The sequence below is a fragment of the Mustelus asterias genome, chromosome 1, assembly GCF_964213995.1.
Source record: "Mustelus asterias chromosome 1, sMusAst1.hap1.1, whole genome shotgun sequence".
Classification (NCBI taxonomy): Eukaryota; Metazoa; Chordata; class Chondrichthyes; order Carcharhiniformes; family Triakidae; genus Mustelus; species Mustelus asterias.
In genome coordinates this window covers 46,931,033-46,948,117 of record NC_135801.1, presented here as the reverse complement: position 1 = coordinate 46,948,117, position 17,085 = coordinate 46,931,033, and the positions used below count along the sequence as shown (strand labels likewise).

The 17,085-nt window shown below is 44.8% G+C and overlaps 1 protein-coding gene across 2 annotated transcripts in view; it reads left to right on the top strand.

Moving 5' to 3' along the window:
- Positions 1 to 17,085, top strand: part of fstl5 (follistatin-like 5) — a 780,144-nt gene that overhangs the window by 524,434 nt on the left and 238,625 nt on the right. For both annotated transcript variants that reach the window (XM_078209651.1, XM_078209742.1), the window contains one exon: positions 2,634 to 2,754. In XM_078209651.1, the coding sequence (XP_078065777.1) occupies positions 2,634 to 2,754 (121 nt within the window). The remainder of the gene's footprint in view (positions 1 to 2,633; positions 2,755 to 17,085) is intronic.

The following is a 17,085-nucleotide window of genomic DNA, read 5'->3' as shown; positions in this document are numbered from 1 at the left end:
TTTGTTCAGAAATAGGGACAATTTGAATGAAGTATCAGGAAGTCACATTAATGGTCAGGACTGGGGAGGGGGAAAATCAGACAGGCGAAAGAGCAGCGTTCATTGTGCAACAGATTTTTGAAGATGTGCAAATGTAAATTGAAGTTTTAAACACAATGTGGCAAGTTTATACATAAACCAACAGTGTTTGTTTAATGAATATTAAATAAAATGTACAGAGAAATTACTATTTTTGTTGAAATCGTAATGTTCGATGGATGGAAATATGTGCATCTCAGGATGTTTGTAACTGGAAAATAACTATCCAGTCTAATGGAGTATCGCAGAGAGTTGTTAGTGATAGGATTGTGAGTCTAACAAATTACATTTCAGAAAAAAGGAAAATAATATGAGTGTAATAAAATCTGACTGTGATAGCAGAAGCTGTAAGAAATGCATCTTGGAGACTGCATCCTCAGGCTTTATGTATTATAAGCATGGATGTGATGTACAGAGCCAAGGACAAATATTTGTCTGGAAGAAAGTCATACAGACAGCACAGCTATAGAGCAAATTTATTTTTATGATTTTGATGCTGCTTTAAATCATATTGTCTGATGTTCTCAATGCCTCCTTTTCCAGAAATTACATCAGCTCCTTCAATGAATATTGCAGGAGATTTTTAATTCTGCTGCTGCTTCTTTGAAAAGACTGTTTCTTTCATCTATTGTAATTTTACATTTCAGTAGGAATATAAAGAACAAAGAACAATACGGGACAGGAACAGGCGCTTCAGCCCTCCAAGCCCGCGCCGCTCCCTGGTCCAAACTAGACCATTCTTTTGTATCCCTCCATTCCCACTCCGTTCATGTGGCTATCTAGATAAGTCTTAAACGTTCCCAGTGTGCCTGCCTCCACCACCTTGCCCGGCAGCGCATTCCAGGCCCCCACCACCCGCTGTGTAAAATACGTCCTTCTGATATCCGTGTTAAACCTCTCCCTCTCTCTCTCTTTCTCTCTCTCTCTCTCTCTTCTCCCCCCCCCCCCCCCCCCCTTGAACCTATGACCCCTCGTGAACGCCACCACCGACCTGGGAAACAACTTCCCACCGTTCACCCTATCATAATTTTATACACCTCTATTAGGTCACCCCTCATCCTCCGTCTTTCCAGTGAGAACAACCCCAGTTTACCCAATCTCTCCTCATAACTAAGCCCTTCCATACCAGGCAACACCCTGGTAAACCTCCTCTGCACTCTCTCTAAAGCCTCCACGTCCTTCTGGTAATGCGGCGACCAGAACTGGGCACAGTATTCCAAATGCGGCCGAACCAACGTTCTATACAACTGCAACATCAGACCCCAACTTTTATACTCTATTCCCCGTCCTATAAAGGCAAGCATGCCATATGCCTTATTCACTACCTTCTCCACCTGTGACGTCACCTTCAAGGATCTGTGGACTTGCACACCCAGGTCCCTCTGCGTATCTACACCCTTTATGGTTCTGCCATTTATCGTATAGCTCCCCCCTACGTTAGTTCTACCAAAATGCATCACTTTGCATTTATCTGGATTGAACTCCATCTGCCATTTCTTTGCCCAAATTTCCAGCCTATCTATATCCTTCTGTGGTCTCTGACAATGTTCCTCACTATCTGCAAGTCCAGCCATTTTCGTGTTGTCCGCAAACTTACTGATCACCCCAGTTACACCTTCTTCCAGATCGTTCATATAAATCACAAACAGCAGAGGTCCCAATACAGACCCCTGCGGAACACCACTAGTCACAGGCATCCAGCCGGAAAAAGACCCTTCCACTACCACCCTCTGTCTTCTGTGACCAAGCCAGCTCTCCACCCATCTAGCCACCTCCCCTTTATCCCATGAGATCCAATCTTTTGCACCAACCTACCATGAGGGATTTTGTCAAATGCTTTACTAAAGTCCATATAGATGACATCCACGGCCCTTCCCTCGTCAACCCATTCCAGTCACTTCTTCAAAAAACTCCACCAGGTTAGTGAGGCATGACCTCCCTCTCACAAAACCATGCTGACTATCGTTAATGAGTTTATTCCTTTCGAAATGTGCATATATCCTATCTCTAAGAATCCTCTCCAACAACTTCCCTCCCACGGACGTCAAGCTCACCGGCCTATAATTTCCCGGGTTATCCTTCCTACCCTCTTTAAATAACGAGACCACATTAGCTATCCTCCAATCCTCTGGGACCTCACCTGCGTCCAGTGACGAGACAAAGATTTGCGTCAGAGGCCGAGCGATTTCATCTCTCGTCTCCCTGAGCAGCCTTGGATAGATTCCATCAGGCCCTGGGGATTTGTCAGTCTTTATGTTCTCTAACAAACCTAACACTTCCTCCCTTGTAATGGAGATTTTCTCCAACGGTTCAACACTCCCCTCCGAGACACTCCCAGTCAACACATCCCTCTCCTTTGTGAATACCGAAGCAAAGTATACATTTAGGATCTCCCCTACTTCTTTGGGCTCTAAGCATAATTCCCCACTTTTGTCCCTGAGAGGTCCGATTTTTTTCCCTGACAACCCTTTTGTTCCTAACGTATGAATGCGTAACTTAGATTGTACCTTTTATGTGATGATTAATAATATATCATTGTATTTTTCTTTTATCAGGTAATTAAACAGGATAGGCTCGGGAAGGAACTCTCTCAGTGCTCATTATTTGATCTACTGAAATATGATGACTATAATGGTGACAAGCATCTAACACAGGAGGAGTTCTACAGAGCATTTCGTAAGTCTAAATTACTTCATAAAGGAGATCTCTGAAATATAATACCCATGTCTTTATTTACATACAGTAGAAAATGTATTGCCAATCAACAAATATTTGGTAATGAACAGAAGGATTCAACTTGCCAATTAACACCATTCAAGCAGTCACAGAAATGACAATAAAAGTTTATTTGTTGTTTTGAGATGCTAATCCTGCAATCCCAGCTATATTTCATACTGGCAGAATGATGGGCTGGCCTTGCCTAGTGCTGCAAGGCCTGTTATAAATATAATTTCTAAACACTTTCAAGCAAATTGAGCCATATACAAGGAGTGAAGTGATATGGGTTACAAAATATTACAACCTTACAGCATTTGGAGGGCTTCTGTTTAAAATTAATGGGGTGCATCCACTTAAATGTTAGTGGCTCATTTTGAATATGGGGTTACAGGGATAGGGCGGGGGAGAGGGCCTGGGTTAGATGCCCTCTTCATTGGTCAGAACATTGAAGTCATGATGTGGCGATGCCGGTGTTGGACTCGGGTAAACACAGTAAGAAGTCTCGCAACACCAGGTTAAAGTCCAACAGGTTTTTTTGGTAGCAAAAGCCACTAGCTTTCGGAGCACTGCTCCGTCAGGTAAGTGGGAGTTCTGTTCACAAACCGGGCATATAAAGACACAAACTCAATTTACAAAATAATGGTTGGAATGCGAGTCTTTACAGATAATCAAGTCTTAAAGGTACAATGTGAGTGGAGAGAGCGTTAAGCACAGGTTAAGCAATAGGTTGGGACTTTATTCCCTGGAGCGTAGAAGATTGAGGGGAGATTTGATAGAGGTGTATAAGATTTTGATGGGTATAGATAGAGTGAATGCAAGCAGGCTTTTTCCGCTGAGGCTAGGGGAGAAAAAAACCAGAGGGCATGGGTTAAGGGTGAAAGGAGAAAAGTTTAAAGGGAATATTAGGGGGGGCTTCTTCACGCAGAGAGTGGTGGGAGTGTGGAATGAGCTGCCGGATAAAGTGGTAAATGCGGGTCACTTTTAACATTTAAGAAAAACTTGGACGGGTTCATGGATGAGAGGGGTGTGGAGGGATATGGCCCAAGTGCAGGTCAGTGGGACTAGGCATAAAATGGTTCGGCACAGACAAGAAGGGCCAAAAGGCCTGTTTCTGAGCAGTAATTTTCTATGGTTCTAAGATGCCCTGTTACTCTTATAAACTCCAATGGCCAAAATCCTAACTGACTTAGTTTCTCCTCATCTGACATTCTTGCCATCCCAGGAATCAGCCTGATAAATCTTCGCTGTACTCCCTCCATAGCAAGGATATCTTTTATCAGATAAGGACGCCAAAACTGGACACAGTACTTCATGCGTGACCTCACAATTGCAGCAAAACATCTCTATTCCTATACTCAAATCCTCTCGCTATGAAGGCCAACATATCGCTTGCTTCCTGCGCACTTACTTTCAGCGACTGATGCACGAGGACACCAAGATCTTGCTGAGCATCCACCTCCCTCAATCTACACCCATTCAAGTAATAATCTATCTTCCTATTATTGCTACCAAAGTGGATAACCTCACATTTATCCACATTATGCTGCATCTGCCGTGCATTTGCCCACTCACTCAGCCTGTCCAAATCACACTGAAGCATCTCTGCATCCTCCTCATAGCTCACCCTCCCACCCAACTTTGTATTATCTTCAAATTTGGGGATAATACATTTAGTTCCCTCTTCCAAATCATTAATATATAATGTGAACAGTTGGGGCCCTAGTACAGATCTGAGTCACTGCCTGCTAATCAGAAAAATACCCATTTATGCCAACTCTTTGCTTTCAATCTGCCACCCAACTTTCTGTCCGCCTCAGGACATTACCTGCCATCCCATGTGCTTTAACTTTATATCGTAGTCTGCCTTGTGAGAGCTTGTCGAAAGCCTTCTGAAAGTCTATATAAACCACATCCAATGGTTCTCCTTGGTCAACTCTACGAGTTATATCCTCAAAGAATTCCAATAGATTCAGAACATTAGTCAGAACATTGAATACAGGAATTGGGACATCTTGTTGAAGTTGTACAAGACATTGGTAAGGCCACACTTGGAATACTGTGTGCAATTCTGGTCACCCTATTAGAGAAAGGATATTATTAAACTAGAAAGAGTGCAGAAAAGATTTACTAGGATGCTGCTGGGACTTGATGGATTGAGTTATAAGGAGAGGCTGGATAGACTGGGACTTTTTTCTCTGGAGCGTAGGAGGCTGAGGGGTGATCTTCTTGGGGTCTATAAAATAATGAGGGGCACAGATCAGCTAGATAGTCAATATCTTTTCCCAAAGGTAGGGGAGTCTAAAACTAGAGGGCATAGGTTTAAGGTGAGAGGGGAAAGATACAAAAGTGTCCAGAGGGGCAATTTTTTCACACAGGGTGGTGAGTGTCTGGAACAAGCTGCCAGAGGGAGTAGTAGAGGCGGGTACAATTTTGTCTTTTAAAAAGCATTTAGATAGTTACATGGATAAGATGGGTAGAGAGGGGTATGACCAAATGCGGGCAATTGGGATTAGCTTTGGGGTTTTTTAAAAAAAGGACGGCATGGACACATTGGGCCGAAGGGCCTGTTTCCACGCTGTATACCTCAATGACGCTATGAGATTCGTCAAGCATGAATTCCCCTTCATTAATCCATGTTGACTTTGTTCGATTATACCACTGCTTTCCAAATGCTGAGCTGTGAAATTCTTGATAATGGATTCTAGCAACTTCCCCAGTTTTGTTATAAGGCTCACCGGTCTATAGTTCCCTGTCTTCTCACTCCCTCCCTTTTTGAATAGCGGGCTTACACTAGCTACCCTCCAATCTGTAGGAACCAGTCCAGAGTCCAAAGAATTTTGGAAAATGACCACCAATGGATCTATTATTTCCAGGGACACTTCCTTAGGTACTCTGGGATAAAGATTATCAGCTCCTGGACATTTATCCGCCTTCAATTCCCCCAAAACCATTTTTCTACTAATACTGATTTCCCTCAGCTCCTCACTAAAACCTGTTTCTCTTAGAACGTCTGGTACATTATTCATGTCTCCCTTTATGAATAGGGTCCCACTGGGGGGACGTTGGGTTCACACCTCCCTCCCAAATAAGGGGTTATGGCGCCCTTATGTCTGGTAAACAACCCAGTTTGACCAGAAAGTCTCTTTTGTCCTGGAGATGACCCATATCCTGTGTATTCACTCGTCTGGGTTGCAGCCTGTTTATCTCTCTCTTTTAGGCTGCAGCCGTCGTGTTAGTTCTTGCCCAACTGTCCCAGTTTATCTGCACTCTCTCCCTGTTCCTCAACTCGCTATCACGTGGCTCCAGCAACAAACCAGAGATGACAACATGGTTTGTCCTGGCTCTCAGCTCCCACCCTATCTCCGTAAATTCCTGTTTTAAACCCCCGTCCCTTCTCTTACCTATGTCGTTGGTACCGATGTGTACACGACTTGTGACTGTTCCCCTTTCCCCTTAAGGATCCTGAAAACACGGTCCGAGACGTCACGGACCCTGGCACCCGGGAAGCAACATGCCATCCGTGAGTCTCTTTCGCTGCCACAGAATCTCCCATCTGTCCCTCTCACTATCGAGTCCCCAATAACTATTGCTCTCCTGCTCTCCTCCCTTTCCTTCTGAACCACAGGGACGGACTCAGTGCTGGAGATCCGGTCACCACGGACTACCACTGGTAGGTCGTCCCCCTCAACAGTATCCAAAGCAGTATACTTGTTGCCGAGGGGAATGACCACAGGGGATCCCTGTACTGACTGCTTCCACCCAGCCCCTCTCACCGTCACCCATCTATCTTCATTCTTTGGAGTAACTACATCCCTGAAGCTTCTATCTATGACCACCTCTGCCTCCCAAATGATCCGAAGTTCATCAGCTCAGAGCTTGATGTTATTCTGCATTGAGCTTTGATGGGTGGAGTCCCTTTAGAGCAGGAAACATCATTCCAGATGTTGAGAGGTGGTGGTGACTTGAAAGCACTTTGCATGAATCTCCTGATTGTCTGGTCTGGAGTTTCTGAACTTTCCGATAGTAAAGCAGCAGCCAGTTTTCCGACATTCTGCCCGGTAACCTGAGGCAACAAAGAGGTCACTGATCTTTGGTTTCAGATACGTGGATAATTGGAACACATTCTGGGGAAGGTGGGACCTGTACAAACAGGACGGGGTGCACCTGAACCAGAGGGGCACCAATATCCGAGGAGGGAAATCTGATACGGCTCTTCAGGGGTGTTTAAACTAATTTGTCAGGGGAGTGGGAAAAGGAGTTGTAGTCCGGACGTCAGTGAGGGTGGTGAGGTATTGGGGAAGGTATCAGGGTCAAGGGTGGGTACCGGTAGACAGGAAGGTGGGACAGACAAGAAGGGCCAAAAGGCCTGTTTCTGAGCTGTAATTTTCTATGGTTCTATGGTTCTGAGGTGGGTTGAAGTGTGTCGACTTCAATGCAAGGAGCATCCAGAACAAGGTAGATGAACTTGGGGCGTGGATTGGTACTTGGGATTACGATGTTGTGGCCATTACGGAGATGTGGGTAGAACAAGGACAGGAATGGTTGTTGGACGTTCCGGAGTATAGATGTTTCAGTAAGTGTAGGGAAGCTGGTAAAAGAGGTGGAGGAGTGTCATTGTTAATCAAGGATAGTTTAACGGCTGCGGAAAGGCACTTCGAGGGGGATCTGCACACTGAGGTAATATGGGCTGAGGTTAGAAATAGGAAAGGAGCGGTCACGTTGTTAGGAGTTTACTATAGGCCCCCAAATAGTAATAGAGATGTGGAGGAAGAAATTGCTAAGCAGATTATGGATATGTGTAGGGGTCACAGGGTAGTTGTCATGGGGGACTTTAACTTTCCAAATATTGATTGGAACCTTTGTAGGTCAAATAGTTCGGATGGGGCAGTTTTTGTGCAGTGTGTGCAGGAGGGTTTCCTGACACAATATGTGGATAGGCCGACAAGAGGTGAGGCCACATTGGATTTGGTACTGGGAAATGAACCGGGCCAAGTGTTAGATTTGGTTGTGGGAGAGCACTTTGGAGATAGTGACCACAATTCGGTGTCTTTTGTTATTGCAATGGAGAGGGATAGGGCCGTACGGCAGGGCAAGGTTTACAATTGGGGGAGAGGTAATTATGATGGGATTAGGCAAGAATTAGGGGGCATAAGTTGGGAACAAAAACTGTCAGGGAAAGGAACTAATGAAAAGTGGAACTTTTTCAAGGAACAAATACTGGGTGTCCTTGATAGGTATGTCCCTGTCAGGCAGGGAGGAAATGGCCGAGTGAGGGAACCATGGTTCCCGAAAGAGGTGGAATGTCTTGTGAAAAGGAAGAGGGAAGCTTATGTAGGGATGAGGAAACAAGGTTCAGATGGCTCGATTGAGGGTTACAAGTTAGCAAGGAATGAGCTGAAAAAGGGGCTGAGGAGAGCTAGGAGGGGACATGAGAAGTCCTTGGCGGGTCGGATCAAGGAAAACTCCAAGGCTTATGTGAGGAATAAAAAAATGACCAGGGTGAGGTTAGGGCTGGTCAAGGACAGTAGTGGGAACTTGTGTATGGAGTCAGTAGAGATAGGCGAGGTGATGAATGAATACTTTTCTTCAGTGTTCACCAAGGAGAGGGGCCATGTTTTTGAGGAAGAGAAGGTGTTACAGGCTAATAGGCTGGAGGAAATAGATGTTTGGAGGGAGGATGTCCTGGCAGTTTTGAATAAACTGAAGGTCGATGAGTTCCCTGGGCCTGATGAAATGTATCCTAGGATTCTTTGGGAGGCAAGGGATGAGATTGCAGAGCCTTTGGCTTTGATCTTTGGGTCCTCGCTGTCCACGGGGATAGTGCCAGAGGACTGGAGAATGGCGAATGTTGTTCCTCTGTTTAAGAAAGGGAATAGAAATGACCCTGGTAATTATAGACCGGTTAGTCTTACTTCGGTGGTTGGTAAATTGATGGAAAAGGTCCTTAAGGATGGGATTTACGACCATTTAGAAAGATGCGGATTAATCCGGGATAGTCAGCGCGGATTCGTGAAGGGCAAGTCGTGCCTCACAAATTTGATTGAATTTTTTGAGGAGGTAATTAAGTGTGTTGATGAAGGTAGGGCAGTTGATGTCATATGGATTTTAGTAAGGCGTTTGATAAGGTCCCCCATGGTCGGCTTATGATGAAAGTGAGGAGGTGTGGGATAGAGGGAAAGTTGGCCGATTGGATAGGTAACTGGCTGTCTGATCGAAGACAGAGAGTGGTGGTAGATGGAAAATTTTTGGATTGGAGGCAGGTTGCTAGTGGAGTGCCACAGGGATCAGTGCTTGGTCCTCTGCTCTTTGTGATTTTTATTAATGACTTGGAGGAGGGGGCTGAAGGGTGGATCAGTAAATTTGCTGATGACACCAAGATTGGTGGAGTAGTGGATGAGGTGGAGGGCTGTTGTAGGCTGCAAAGAGACATAGATAGGATGCAAAGCTGGGCTGAAAAATGGCAAATGGAGTTTAACCCTGATAAATGTGAGGTGATTCATTCTGTTCGGACTCATTTAAATGTGGATTACAGGATCAAAGGTAGGGTTCTGAAGACTGTGGAGGAACAGAGAGATCTTGGGGTCCACATCCACAGATCTCTAAAGGTTGCCACTCAAGTGGATAGAGCTGGTTGGAGTTTAAGAGCCGTGGGGTTATGCTGCAACTGTACAGGACCTTGGTGAGACCACATTTGGAATATTGTGTGCAGTTCTGGTCACCTCACTATAAGAAGGATGTGGAAGCGCTGGAAAGAGTGCAGAGGAGATTTACCAGGATGCTGCTTGGTTTGGAGGGTAGGTCTTATGAGCAAAGGTTGAGGGAGCTAGGGCTGTTCTCTCTGGAGCGGAGGAGGCAGAGGGGAGACTTAATAGAGGCTTATAAAATGATGAAGGGGATAGAGTGAACGTTCAAAGACTATTTCCTCGGGTGGATGGAGCTATTACAAGGGGGCATAACTATAGGGTTCGTGGTGGGAGATATAGGAAGGATATCAGAGGTAGGTTCTTTACGCAGAGAGTGGTTGGGGTGTGGAATGGACTGCCTGCAGTGATAGTGGAGTCAGACACTTCAGGAACATTTAAGCGGTTATTGGATAGGCACATGGAGCACACCAGGATGATAGGGAGTGGGATAGCTTGATCTTGGTTTCAGATAAAGCTCGGCACAACTTCGTGGGCCGAAGGGCCTGTTCTGTGCTGTACTGTTCTATGTTCTATGTTTTGTATCTTTCCCCTCTCACCTTAAACCTATGCCTTTTAGTTTTAGACTCCCCTACCTTTGGGAAAACATATTGACTATCTTGTTGATCTATGCCCCTCATTATTTTATTGTCCTCTATTTGATTACCCCTCAGCCTCCTACACACCCAGAGAAAAAAGTCCCAGTCTATCCAGCTTCTCCTTCTAACTCAAACCATCAACTCCCAGTAGCATCCTAGTAAATCTTTTTCTGCACTCTTTCTAGTTTTATAATATCCTTTCTATAATAGGGTGACCAAAACTGTACACAGTATTCTAAGTGTGACCGTACCAATGTCTTGTACAACTTCAACAAGACGTCCCAACTCCTGTATTCAATGTTCTGACCAATGAAACCAAGCATGCTGAATGCTTTCTTCACCACTCTGTCCACCTGTGACTCCACTTTTGAGGAGCTATGAACCTGTACCCCTGGGTCTCTTTGTTCTGTAACTCTCCCCAACGCCCAACCATTAACTGAGTAAGTCCTGCCCTGGTTCGATCTACCAAAATGCATCACCTCACATTTATCTAAATTAAACTAATTCGTCAGCCCACTGGCCCAATTTATCAAGATCCCATTGCAATTGGAGATAACCTTCACTGTCCACTGTGCCACCAATCTTGGTGGCATCTGCAAACTTGCTTCCCATACCTCCTATATTCTCATTCAAATCATTAATATAAATGACAAATGGAGGAATATTGGAAGAGATCTTGCTAATCGTGAAACTTCCAAGGCTATGTGTGCATTAATTCAAAAATGTAAATCATCTGGAAGAATTGATTCTGCATTATTGGTTCAGTTTGAAAAGGATTGTTCCTACTGGAGGAAAGTACTGAGACGTGTTACTGCCACGGTCAAAACTACTGTTTCCTTGGAACGTCCTTTAGGAGGACATCATGAATCATCAGTGTCAAGTCAAAGAGATTTTGCCTGCCTTGAATATCCCAGTAAATTTGATGAGCTTCTCAAAGAATCTTTGAAAAGTTATCAATATTGTGGCTCGGAAAAGATCAACTTTTTAATGCGCAGAACCGACAAAAACTTCTTCATTACAATGGCAGAGCAGCTCAGAAACCAATTCACTAATGAAGTTGAAGATGCCAAATACCATTCCATAATAGTTGATTCAACACCAGTTGGAGTCATGTGGACGAATTAATATTAATTTTAAGATATGTGACGAGTGATGGTGAAGTTGTTGAGCAATTTCTCTGTTTTGTCCAACTACAAGCCCACATCCTGAGTATCTGTAGACAACTGTTTTGGAAATCATTGCAAATTTAAGTTTGGACATCAAAAATTGCCATGGGCAGAGCTGATAATGCCACAAATATGGCAGAAAAATATTTACAAGCAAGACTAAACAATACATTAATCATCCCACATTTCAGTCACTCCTCGAATTTAATCTGCAATGCAGCCACTGAATCGTTTGAGGCAGTTGTACACCTTTTTGACTTTTGTTCAAAACTTGTATGCTTTTTTTCGGTTTCCACGCAACGGTTTCATTATGCTGCAATCCCGCTCGGATTGCCTTGTCACATGGAAAACATTTGACGGTCAAATAAATTTGTGGCACCAAGTGTCCATTCGTGCAATGCTGTTTTGGCTTTGAAACTAAACTTTGTTGATATAAAGGAATTCTTATCAGACATAGCTAATTCAGAGAAACCATGTGTGAAAGCTGAAGCAAAATCCTTAGCAGAGAAGTTTGAAAGGTACGATTTTGCAGTTATTACTGTTTTGTGGAATCGTTTAGTTCAAAAAAATCAAGGCTGTCAGCAAATCACCACAAAATGTTGACGCAACTTTGGTTAAATGCTTCACAATTGTTAGTCTCAGTGAGCGGTTTTGTCATGGAAATTCGAAATGACTATACCTCAGTGGAGGCAGAGTCACTAAGATTAACAAAGAATACAGGTGCCTCTGATGATAAGGTTACAAGACGCAAGAAGTTACTTTTTGAAGAAACTAAAGACAATGAATTCACTTTAAATTGAAAAGAAAAGACCACAGCTGGAATTTTCCCAAAACAATTCTAAGTGCCGAATGTGCGTAAAAACTGGAGTAAATCCCACTTTTTTTTCAGTAGGAGTTTAAAAATGAATCCCCCGTACTTTGCATTGCAGAGTGTGAATCATGCAGAAAATCTATGGACCACAATCCCACCCAGGCCCTACACCCCCATATCCCTACATATTTACCCGCTAACCTACGCATCTCAAGACACTAAGGGGCAATTTTAGCATAGCCAATCAACCTAGCCCGCACATCTTTGGACTGTGGGAAGAAACCGGAGCACCCGGAGGAAACCCACGCAGACACGAGGAGAATGTGCAAACTCCACACAGACAGTGACCCGAGCCAGGAATCGAACCCAGGTCCCTGGAGCTGTGAAGCAGCAGTGCTAACCACTGTGCTACCGTGCTGGCCTCCTTCCTTCTGTCACTCAGCCCAAGGTGCAGAGTGGCAGCGGGGCCTCTCATCCCCACCCCCTTGGCACTTCCCCATGCCTGATGGGCAGTGCCAAGGTGTCCCCTGGCATTGGCACTTTTCCCCTTGGGCAGTGCTGGGGGAATAGGCTGGCACTGCCAAGTTGCCAATGCCTGGGGGCACCCCGGCACCTAACCCTCCGGGGGGCCCGATTGCACCCCTTCACTCCAGTGGGGTTGGGTATCACAGGGCGCCCCTAGAGGAAGAGAGATGTCAATTGGTGGCGTTGTGCTACTCCTGCGAGATGTGGGGTATCATGGACACTTTAAGTGTCCCTGAGAGCTACATCTGTGGGAAGTGTACTGAGGAGCACACAGCTGAAATTGTTATAGATAATCGCTACAGAGATGTGGTCACACCCAAGGCACAGGATGGTAGATAGGTGACCGCCAGACGGGGTAGGAGCCAGTGCAAGGATCCCCTATGGCTGCCCCCCATCTAACACCTATGCCGTTTTGGATACTGATGAGGAGGAAGGTCCGTCAGGGGGCAACAACTGCAGTGACCAGAGTGAAGGTACCATGGCTAGCCCTGCTGCAAAGAAGGGGCATACAAAGCATAGCAGAGCAATAGTGGAAGATGATTCAATAGTCAAGGGTACAGATAAGAACATCTGTGGCCACGAAAAACACTCCAGGACGCTAGTTTGCCTCCCTGGTGTCAGAGTCCTGGATGTCTCTAAGCGGGTACAAAACAGGAGGGAAATCAGACAGATGTCATTGTCCACATTGGCACGAATGACATATGTTGTGCCTGTCACACAGTCTGTTTTTAACCCTCATACAGTGGGCAAAGAACTAAGAGTTGACTTCTTGTTAGTACAGTAATGTTTATTCACACACACAGTTGATATTAATCACCCACACAATCAATATAAGTTATTTACTGAATACTAAAGTTCAAGTTCAATACTAGACCTTGACTTAACTTTTGCGTGACTGGCAAGTACCCAGGCATATATTGGCCTTTATCTGCGTGTTGTTCTCCATAGTCCTCTGTGTAGTCTAGTCTGATTCTCTGTCTCTAGTCTTCCTTCCCTTGTTGGTGTGGTGGCTCTCTTCGTGGTGGTAGTTGCTGGTGGTGGTCACTGTTGTCATTCGTGAGAGAGAGAGCTTCGTTCGTTGTGCAGCACTTTTTATCCCTCATTGGTTTCATGCCCTTTTTGGTCATTGCTAACCAATTGGTCAGGGCTTGGCTGATCGATTGATTGACAATAACAGCCATGTCTGTAGGTGCTGGAGGCATGTAAGTTACATGCCTCCCTCCCAAATAATAGGTTAAGGTGCCTCTGTGTCTGGTAAACAACTCTGTTTGACCAGAAAGTGTCCATTGTCTTTGAGATGGCCTATGCTACAAGAGGACACAGGTTTAAGGAGCTGGGGAGTAGGTACAGAGGAGATGTCAGGGGTAAGTTTTTCACTCAGAGGATGGTGGGTGAATGGAATCGGCTGCCGTCAGTGGTGGTGGAGGCAAATTCGATAGGGTCTTTTAAGAGACTTCTGGATGAGTGCATGGGACTTAATAGGTTTGAGGGTTATAGGTAAGCCTATATATAAGCCTAGGTAGGTAGGGACATGACTGGCGCAACTTGTGGGCCGAAAGGCCTGTTTGTGCTGTATTTTTTCTATGTTCTATGTCCTGTCTATTCGGTCATCTGAGCTGCAGTCTGTTTATCTCTGTCCTTTAAGCTGCAGCCTGTCTGTTTCTATACTTGGCCAATTATCCCAGCGTGCTTTGTAAATCGCCATCTTAGGTGGCCCGTTTGGCCACGCATAGGTAGAAAGAATAGCGAAGTCTTGCAATGGCAATTTAAGGATAGATGATTAAAAAGCAGGATCTCTAGGGAGTAATCTCAGGATTACTCCCCGTGCCACGTGCTAGTGAGGCTCGGAACAGGAACATAATGCTGCTGAATATGTGGCTAAAGAACTGGTGCAGGAGGGGGAGGGCTTCAGATTTGCGGATCATTGGGATGTCTTCCAGGGAAGGTGGGGCCTATACAAGAAGCACCGAGTGTGCTGCCTGGCTGAGTGAGAGTGCTTTTGGAGTTGGGTGGAAACAGGGAGTTCAAGTGGTAAATTATAAGGAGGTAAGAAGTAATTAAGCTTGCTTTCAGGGTTAGCTAAATTAGTTATTTAATTGGGAAATTAAAAGTTGCACTTTAGTTAGTGCATTCCTGAAACAGGAGTCAGCTGAGTCAGTTCCATGCCAAAAAGAAGGCTATGGCAGGTGAGGACCTAGAAACTATCATTATCATGAAAGAGGTAGTGTTGGGCAAACTAATGGGGCTAAAGGTGGACAAGTCTCCTGGTCCTGATGGAATGTATCCCAGGGTACTAAAAGAGATGACGGGGGAAATAGCAAATGCACTAGTAGTAATTTACCAAAATTCGCTGGACTCTGGGGTGGTTCCCGCAGATTGGAAAACAGCAAATGCGACGCCACTGTTTAAAAAAGGAGGTAGACAAAAGACGCGTAACTATAGGCCTATACTTACCTTAACTTCTGTAGTCGGGAAAATTATTGAATCTTTCAATAATTGTCCCATTGGAAAGACGCAGCATGGGTTCATGAAGGGCAGGTCATGTTTGACTAATTTGGGGAATTCTTTGAGAACATTACATGAGCAGTGAACAATGGGAAACCTGTGAATATGGTGTATCTGGATTTCCAGAAGGCATTTGACAAGGTGCCGCACCAAAGGCTGCTGCATAAAATACAGGTGCACGGTGCTAAGGGCATGGATAGAGGATTGGTTAACTAACAGAAAGCAAAGAGTGGAGGTAAATGGGTGTTTTTCTGGTTGGTGATCAGTGACTAGTGGTGTGCCTCAGGGCTCAGTGTTGGGTCCGCAATCGTTTACCGATTTACATGGATGATTCGGAGTTGGGGACCAAGTGTAGTGTGTCAAAATTCACAGATGGCAGAGCAAAGTGTGCAGAGTACGCTGAAAGTCTGCAAAGGGATATAGATGGTCTGAATGAGTGGGCAAGGGTCTGACAGATGGAGTACAATGTGAGGTCATCCGTTTTGGTAGGAATGACAGCAAAATGGACAATTATTGAAACGATAGAAAATTGCAGCGTGCTCCTGTGCAGAGAGTCATTGAGTCAGAGGTTTACAGCATGGAAACAGGCTCTTTGGCCCAATGTGTCCATGCCGCCATTTTTATTTAAACCCCTAAGCAAATCCCAATTGCCCGCATTTGGCCCATATCCCTCGATACCCATCTTATCCATGTAACTATCTAAATGCTTTTTAAAAGACAAAATTGTACCCGCCTCTCTTACTACCTCTGGCAGCTTTTTCCAGACAGTCACCATCCTCTGTGAGAAAAAATTGCCCCTCTGGATGCTTTTGTATCTCTCCCCTCTCACCTTAAACCTGTGCCCTCTAGTTTTAGACTCCCCTACCTTGGGGAAAAGATATTGACTATCTACCTTATCTATGCCCCTCATTATTTTATAGACCTCCATAAGGTCACCCCTCAGCCTCCTACGCTCCGGGGAAAAAAGTCCCAGTCTATCCAGCCTCTCCTTATAACTCAAACCATCAAGTCCCGGTAGCATCCTAGTAAATCTTTTCTGCACTCTTTCTAGTTTGATAATATCCTTTCTATAATAGGGTGACCAGAACTGCACACAGTATTCCAAGTGTGGCCTTACCAATGTCTTTACAACTTCAACAGGACGTCCCAACTCCTGTATTCAATGTTCTGACCGATGAAACCAAGACCTGGGTGTCCTTGTGCATGAATCACAAAAAGTTGGTTTGCAGGTGCAGCAGGTAATTAAGAAGGCAAATGAAATTTTGTCCTTCAATGCTAGAGGGATGAAGTTTAAAAACAGCGAGGTTATGTTGCAGCTGTATAAGATGCTGGTGAGGCCATACCTAGAGTACTGTGTTCAGTTTTGGTCTCCTTACTTGAGAAAGGATATACTGGCACTGGAGGGGGCGCAGAGGAGATTCACTAGGTTGGCTTGTGAGGAGAGACTGAGTAGACTGGGGCTATGCTCATTGGAATTCAGAAGAATGAGGGGAGATCTTATAGAAACATATAAGATTATGTAGGGAATAGATGCAGGGAAGTTGTATCCACTGGCAGGTGAAACTAGAACCCAGGAGGCATGGCCTCAAAATAAGGGGGAGCAGATTTAGGACTGAGTTGAGGAGGAACTTCTTCACAAAAAGGGTTGTGGATCTGTGGAATTCCCTGCCCAGTGAAGCAGTTGAGGCTACCTCATTGAATGTTTTTAAGGCAAGGATAGATACATTTTTCAACAGTAAAGGAATTAAGGGCTATGGTGAGCAGGCAGGTAAGTGGAGCTGAAAAGATCAGCCATGACCTTATTGAATGGCGGTATGGCCTCACCAGATGGCCTACTAGGATGGCTCCTAGTTCTTATGTTCTTGTTCTTATGTTCCCAACTGAAACTCTGGCTGACCAAATGTACAACTAGTTCAAACCAGTTCCAGGGCATTGTAAGCAGAAACCTATAAAAACCTAGGGGCCAGTAAGTGCTACAATGTCTCACTGGCTGAGTGAGAGTA